This window comes from Pangasianodon hypophthalmus, chromosome 21 (genome assembly GCF_027358585.1).
Source record: "Pangasianodon hypophthalmus isolate fPanHyp1 chromosome 21, fPanHyp1.pri, whole genome shotgun sequence".
NCBI lineage: Eukaryota > Metazoa > Chordata > Actinopteri > Siluriformes > Pangasiidae > Pangasianodon > Pangasianodon hypophthalmus.
In genome coordinates, this window is record NC_069730.1 from 21,262,378 (window position 1) to 21,269,877 (window position 7,500).

Below are 7,500 nucleotides of genomic sequence, written 5' to 3' on the forward strand. Positions count from 1 at the left end.
CCACTCATCATCACCACCATCACCAATCATCATCACCACCATCACCAATCATCACCACCATCACCACTCATCATCATCACCACCACCAATCATCACCAATCACCACCACCATCACCACTCATCACCACCATCACCAATCATCATCACCACCATCACCAATCATCACCACCATCACCAATCACCACAACCATCATCACCACTCATCACCATCACAACCATCACCACTTATCATGACTACCATCACATCAGATGCAGAGAGAGAGAGTGTGTGTGTGTGTGTGTGTGTGTGTGTGTGTGCGCGAGAGAGAGTGTGTGTGTGTAAATACTGAACACACATTTACGAACAGAGTCCTCAAAGCCTGTGATCCCATCAATCAGCTCCCTGTTCTCCTCCAGACTCGCCTGCAAAACACACACACACACGAAAAGGCCGCAACAAACATGCATGAATGTTTATATGTGTGTGTGTGTGTTAGTTAGAGGCGTGTGTGTGTGTGTTAGAGGCGCGTGTGTTAGTTAGAGGCGCGTGTGTGTGTGTGTTAGTTAGAGGCGCGCGTGTGTGTGTGCGCGCATGTGTTAGTTAGAGGTGTGTGTGTGTGTGGGTGTGTGTTAGTTAGAGGTGTGTGTGTGTGTGTGGGTGTGTGTTAGTTAGAGGTGTGTGTGTGTGTGGGTGTGTGTTAGTTAGAGGGGTGTGTGTGTGTGGGTGTGTGTTAGTTAGAGGTGTGTGTGTGTGGGTGTGTGTTAGTTAGAGGTGTGTGTGTTAGTTAGAGGTGTGTGTGTGTGTGTGTGTGTGTGTTACCCAGAAGCTCTGAAAGTGACAGGTCTCCAGCAGGTTGCCGAGGTAGAGGATCTGTCTGATTGGTCGCTCCTCCTGCTGTGGGCGGAGTTAAAGAAACTGATCCAGGAACAGAGTTTAATCGTTTTACTCAGTGTGATTTGGGCGGTTTAAAGTTTTTACTCCACTAAGCGCATCTGTAGCCTCACGAGTTTGCCGTCCTCCTATTGGTGGATTTGAGAGGCGTGTCGTGAAACCGCGTCGTCTTTCGGCTCAGCGGCAGTAAATCAGCCGCGTCACAGGACGTGTTCTAACGCCTGTAACTCACGACCACACGGCTCCGTCTGAGCAACATCACCTTCTCCTGCTGCAGCGCTCAGCACGCTCACGAACACACAACTAACACGGCGTGTGTGTGCGGACGCGTGTGCGTGCGGACGGGTGTGCGTGCGGACGCGTGTGCGTGCGGACGTGTGTGTGTATATGTAAAGGATACATGTGGTTGGTCGATCATACACTTGCACAGTGTGAAGTCGGTGTGTGGGAGGTTCGTTAACGCCTTCAGCAGGATCTGTGACGTCACACTGGTCTGGAAGTAGGCAGGGTTAAACTGGTACCTACACACGCATACACACACACACGCATACACACACACACGCATACACACACACACGCACACACACGCATACACACGCATACACACGCATACACACGCATACACACACACACGCATACACACACACACGCATACACACACACACGCATACACACACACACGCATACACACACACACGCATACACACACACACGCATACACACACACACACATACGTGCACTAAATAAAAGTGTCAAATTTGATCCGATGCACTTCATCTAATCTCATCTTCAGATTAGCACTTAATGAACATCTCTCATCTGTGTGTGTGTAAGTATTAGACAGAGGCGTGTGTGTGTGTGTGTGTGTGTGTGTAAGTATTAGACAGAGGTGTGTGTGTGTATACGTATTAGACAGAGGTGTGTGTGTGTATACGTATTAGACAGAGGTGTAGAGGTGTGTGTGTGTGTAAGTATTAGACAGAGATGTAGAGGTGTGTGTGTGTGTGTGTGTAAGTATTAGACAGAGGTGTAGAGGTGTGTGTGTGTGTAAGTATTAGACAGAGGTGTGTGTGTGTGTGTGTAAGTATTAGACAGAGGTGTAGAGGTGTGTGTGTGTGTGTGTGTAAGTATTAGACAGAGGTGTGTGTGTGTGTGTGTGTGTGTGTGTGTGTGTAAGTATTAGACAGAGGGGTGTGTGTGTGTGTGTGTAAGTATTAGACAGAGGTGTGTGTGTGTACGTATTAGACAGAGGTGTAGGGGTGTGTGTGTGTGTGTGTGTGTGTGTGTGTGTGTGTGAGTCAGTGACAGTGTTCAGGTGAGATGGAGTCTCAGGGAGTTTTCTCTCACCACCGTCACCATACATTAAATCCATACATTAAATCCATACATTAAATCCATACATTAAATCCATACATTAAATTTATAAAATATTATATAAAACATTTATATCCTGTATTTATTTATTTGAATGTATTTATTTGTGTAAAGCTGCGTTGTGACAATGTCCTCTGTTAGAACTCTATACGAATAAAACTGAACTGCACTGAGATTAAAGCGTCTCACAGTTTGAGCACGGCCAGATTGGCCTCCAGGTCGTAGGCGTTTTCTCTCGCCTGAGTCTCCACATAGCGCTCCAGCGTCGACAGATTCTCCGGATTATACCTGAGAAACACACACACGGTATTTCACTCACATCATCACTGAAGTACCCAGACCCGTGTGTGTGAGAGAGAGTGAGTGTGAGTGAGAGTGTGTGTGAGTGAGTGTGTGAGTGTGTGTGTGAGTGAGTGTGTGAGTGAGTGTGTGTGTAATAAATTGCACCCTGAAGATGTGAAGAATGTATTTTATATAAAACACAAAGTTTAATTTCTCTCCGCTCTGTGAATGAGTTTAAACTGATCTCCAGAACAGAACTTTTCCTCCAGATCAGTAAAATAAACAGTAAATATTTAAACAGTAAATATTCCCACATTCGCAGCGCTGAGGAGCTCTTCACGCCGGTTAGCATTAGCATGTTAGCTCTTTATTCTCTACACTTACCTGTCGATGCCTCGTAAAAGTTTAGCGACATTCGCGCGCATTTGCTCAAAAGACGTGGCCATGTTTAATAAAAACTGCTGAAATACTGATAATGGAAATAATAAAGGAAATAAAAATAGAAACTCCACACGTGGAGACCGGAACAGTGGAGCAAACCACACCGGAAGTGACAGAAAGAACCGGAAACAGTCCGACAGCATGAAAAGTCCGGAAAAAACAAATAGCGGCAAATTTCGGTAAGTGTGGAGTATAAATATTATTCACCCAGTAACTTATTATTATTATTATTATTATTATTATCTCTAGGCTATAAATATTACATTTAAAAGGCTCTTATATCATTTTTGTATGACGGCTGAAATAAAAACTCATATAAATAATATAATAAAAATGATGAAAAAGGTACAGAATAGAAATTAGCTTTTATTTCATATTATATAATCAGCTTACAGCGGAGACAGAAACGTCTGCAGTGATGTGTTTATAATGTACTTTTTTTTTGTTTATATCCAAAATAAATATCCAAAATTAATATTTTGAAGGTGAAGCCTTTAAAAAGTAAAATTCCAAAATAAATGCGAGTATACTGTACAACATTTACATGTCAATAATGCGCTGGTTTATAGGCGTGAATATTCCAGTGTTCAGAACTTCAGATGAGACACAATGATGAAGATGATGAAGAGGAGGAGATGAGGAAAATGAGGAGGAGGGTGATGAGGAAGATGAAGACGAGTGTGTTATTGGTGTTTCTGTGTGTGTCAGGCTGAAACACAGCTTTGTGTGAATGTTAATAAATGATTGTTTATTTTTATCCGTGTTCACTGAAAGGCGAGTAATAACTCACTCACTCCGCCTCGTTTCTCATCCACACACAAAAGACAGAAAGAAACGGAGAGAAGATCAGGACAAACAACTCCTTTATTTATCTAATGAATAAAATCCGATACCCCAAGATACACTTCATACAAAACAATGTAGAAAAACCTGAGCAGTCACCTGCTACTGCCACACTGATTAACAAACATCAGCTCAGAAATGAGTAAAATTAAAAATTAAACATTAAACAGTCATGTGTGTGTGTGTGTGTGTGTGAGAGAGAGAGTCAGAGAGAAGGACGACAAAGCGGAGCAAAAAAAATCATTAAAATTTTATTTTTATCTTAAACTGGTGAAAATGTGAAACACTTTTGCAACGAGATTAAAAATAATAAAATATAAAAACACTCAGTAACACACACACACACACACACACACTCTCTCACACTCACTCTCTCTCACACACACACACAGAGGGAGAAACTGAGCCACACTAAATCCATTGATGAAGCTCTCTAAAGACACCCAAAAACCCTAAACCCCAATAACGCAGGTTTTACCCACAATTCCACACCAAAAGGAGCCTCCTCGTGTTACACTCAGAGGTTTCACTAATCTCACACACACACACACACACACACACACCCACAAGGACAGGAGGAGAGACAGAGACACACAGAGAGAGGGACATTGTGTGATATATGAGAGTGTGTATTTTTGTAATAGAGTGTGTGTGTGTGTGTGTGTGTGTGTGTATTTTTGTAATAGAGTGTGTGTGTTAAGCACGCTCTCCACGGATGCGGCGTGCCAGCTGGATGTCTTTGGGCATGATGGTGACGCGCTTGGCGTGGATAGCGCACAGATTAGTGTCTTCAAACAGACCCACCAGGTACGCTTCACTCGCCTCCTACACACACACAATTAACACATTATTAACACTGAGACTCTTTACTGCTTCAGTCTTAAATATGAGTGTCGTGTTCTGATACACACACACAGTACTGTGCAAAAGTCTTAGACACGTGTAAAGAAATGCTGTAGAGCAAAGACACCTTCGAAAAATAATGACGTTAAATGGGGTGCCAAGACTTTTGCACAGCACTACACGCTGTATATTGACACATAATTAAGTCTGTCTCTATTAAATACTGTGTAAAAAGTGTATGTGAGCGCTTGTATGTGTGTGCGTGTGTGTGTATGCGCATGTGTGTGTTTGTGTATGCGTGCGTGCGGTGTGTGTGTGCACAGAGTGTGTGTGCGTGTGGTGTGTGTGTGCAAAGAGAGTGTGTGTGTGGTACCTGCAGGGCTCCAATGGCTGCACTCTGGAACCTCAGATCGGTTTTAAAGTCCTGTGCGATTTCTCGGACGAGTCGCTGGAACGGCAGCTTCCTGATCAGCAGCTCTGTGGATTTCTGATAACGCCGGATCTCACGAAGAGCCACGGTACCAGGCCTGAACACACACACACACACACGCGCGCGCACGTTAATACGAAACACACCGTATCAGCACTACACCAGAAGAGCCCTGGCCGCGTGCGTCACCTGTAACGGTGCGGTTTCTTCACCCCTCCTGTAGAGGGCGCACTCTTACGGGCCGCTTTAGTGGCGAGCTGTTTACGGGGAGCTTTCCCTCCTGTGGACTTACGGGCTGTCTGCTTTGTACGGGCCATATCTGCTCAAAATCACCTGAAACAAACACACACACACACAGCATGGGTGAGGAGCAGTAATACACCTTTAGATATTATTTTATATCCCAAATGTTCTGTGTTTCTTTAAGTCTGAAAATAGACCTCGAGTCTGGATCAGTGGCGTACTGTTAAATATTATTAAAAAAAAAAAAAAACGGCGTTCGGAAGCTGGATGTATGTATAAAGTTATAAATCACCAAAAACTTCGTAAAGTGGACTATAAATAAATAAATAAACAAAAACAAACAAACAACGCAAACGAATTTACTTTCAGAGCGCCGAAGCGACGGGGCCAATCTCAGCACCCAATCAAGCGACTCGCTGCCACATCTTAACCAATCAGACAAAAAGGCGGGACAAACCCATCTCTTAACAAATGAACGCGCAAGCCCCAGTTTCACAGTCACAGCTCATTTGCATATCCCCGCCCCCTCAAGCCTGATGTAATGGCTGCTCAGGAGACGCTGAAGAGCGAAAATAGCAGTTAGAAGCGTGAACGGATAATATTGCATTTTGCGTCAAAATATGAGTTTTATATTCACTATTTATTAACTAAATATGTTACCCAACACTTTTACTAATCCCTAGAGCCAGTGCTAGGCCGCAGTGTGCGCTCAGAGACGTTTTATCGGGAAGAAAAGGCGGATTAGTGAGGTGTAAAGGCAGGAGGACGGAGCTGCTCTTCAACACGACGCCGTTTTCAGCTAACAATCCCTTTAACTTATTAATTTACTCTTACACAGCCTGTAATAATTATCTATTTATTAAAAAATAACTAATTACACATTATGTTTGTTTGAGTGTTTTTTCTAATTGCTAACAATGACTAAATCCAAACTCACCTTGTATGTTTAGGCGGAAACTGAAGAGACGTTATTAAGCCTGAATGTCGTTTTTAGTGGTTCGTTGTCATGTTGTTAGTGTTGTTTTTTTGCCACCTGTATTCCGACAAGCCCCGCCCCCTGCTGCTGGGATAGTGCCGACGTTCGCGATCACAAGCAATCCTCTGATTGGACAGCATTAGTGTCAGTTTGAAACACAAGCCAATCCTGACACAGGAGGCAGCGTTTGCTAGAAATACGGGTGTAAAAAGCAGCGCGCAAGAGAGAAACTGTTTGAACCTAAAATGGCGGGCCTTTCCCATGATGCACTACGGGTAGTGGCACCATTTGGCAAACGCAGCAACGCTAATTATAATGTTTCCTAACTTAATGTTTTTATTACATCATTTTACTGTGAAATTAAAGGATCAAGTGCTATATGAATCAGGTATTATATGATATAATTAGTGCTCTGTCACTACAAAAGAGTGAAGAGAAGCAGAGAGAAATTTAACTTGTGAAACAAACTAAAATAAATAACATTAAAGGTAGTTCAGTGTGACGAAAATTCTTTGGAGTTTTTTTTTTTTTTTTAATTTAAATAATGCAAATGGAGAATTTTTATAGAAAAGTGATAAAACAATTAAATTACCAATTTACCAAATTAACCAGTTAAAATAATAAACCACTCAGTTTTTGCCATCATTTTTTTTCCCTTCTGTAATAGGTGTAAAGATTAAAGTGTTCATTAAAAAGGCACATTAGTGAAACAATTTACCATCGATACTGAACTGATATATAAATATATGAGAATTATTACAAATCATGAAAAGTGATTATGTAAGATAAAAGACTAAGACTAAAGGATTAATACTAAGAAACCCAAAGATCCCGTCTCATCCCAGGACTCTTATTCACAATCTGCTCCAACTGGGGGCAGTCGTGGCCTAATGGATAGAGAGTCGAACCTGAAGGTTGTGGGTTTGAGTCTCGGGTCCAGCAGGGATTGTAGGTGGGGGGAGTGAATGACCAGCGCTCTCTCCCACCCTCAATACCACCACTGAGGTGAGACCCTTGAGCAAGGCACCGAACCCCCAACTGCTCCCTGGCACTTGGATGGGTTAAATGCAGAGCACAAATTCCGAGTATGGGTCACCACGCTTGGCCACAAGTCACTTCACTTCCCGACTGTTTGTATTTACTCTTTTACAGCGGTTTACTAGAATGATTTATAATCTCATTACGCAGTGTCACTC

The 7,500-nt window shown here is 42.8% G+C and overlaps 2 protein-coding genes across 2 annotated transcripts in view; both read right to left on the reverse strand.

Annotated features, from left to right (window-relative positions):
- eif3k (eukaryotic translation initiation factor 3, subunit K) overlaps positions 1 to 3,102 on the reverse strand; it is a 6,107-nt gene extending 3,005 nt beyond the window's left edge. The window contains exons 1-5 of the mRNA XM_034297794.2: positions 2,913 to 3,102; positions 2,436 to 2,534; positions 1,272 to 1,392; positions 800 to 874; positions 336 to 402 (exon numbers count right to left, since the gene is read on the reverse strand). Coding sequence (XP_034153685.1) covers positions 336 to 402; positions 800 to 874; positions 1,272 to 1,392; positions 2,436 to 2,534; positions 2,913 to 2,974 — 424 coding nt within the window. The 5' untranslated portion in view covers positions 2,975 to 3,102. The remainder of the gene's footprint in view (positions 1 to 335; positions 403 to 799; positions 875 to 1,271; positions 1,393 to 2,435; positions 2,535 to 2,912) is intronic.
- Positions 3,103 to 3,815: 713 nt separating this feature from the next.
- Positions 3,816 to 6,406, reverse strand: si:ch1073-429i10.3 (uncharacterized protein LOC100331798 homolog). The gene is made up of 4 exons (XM_026911898.3): positions 6,266 to 6,406; positions 5,275 to 5,418; positions 5,029 to 5,182; positions 3,816 to 4,637 (listed from the first exon to the last, which is right to left on the reverse strand). Exons 2-4 carry the CDS (start codon positions 5,400 to 5,402, stop codon positions 4,509 to 4,511), a joined length of 411 nt encoding a protein of 136 aa, XP_026767699.1. The 5' UTR covers positions 5,403 to 5,418; positions 6,266 to 6,406; the 3' UTR covers positions 3,816 to 4,508.
- Between the last annotated feature and the right edge of the window lie 1,094 nt (positions 6,407 to 7,500).

Excerpts from the sequence above, each read along its gene's own strand:
- si:ch1073-429i10.3 (XM_026911898.3), bottom strand. The coding sequence starts at position 5,402 with ATGGCCCGTACAAAGCAGACAGCCCGTAAGTCCACAGGAGGGAAAGCT. Across the intron at positions 5,183-5,274 it reads AAGAAACCGCACCGTTACAG|GCCTGGTACCGTGGCTCTTC; the intron begins GTGACGCACGCG and ends GTGTGTGTTCAG. Across the intron at positions 4,638-5,028 it reads CAGCCATTGGAGCCCTGCAG|GAGGCGAGTGAAGCGTACCT; the intron begins GTACCACACACA and ends GTGTGTGTGTAG.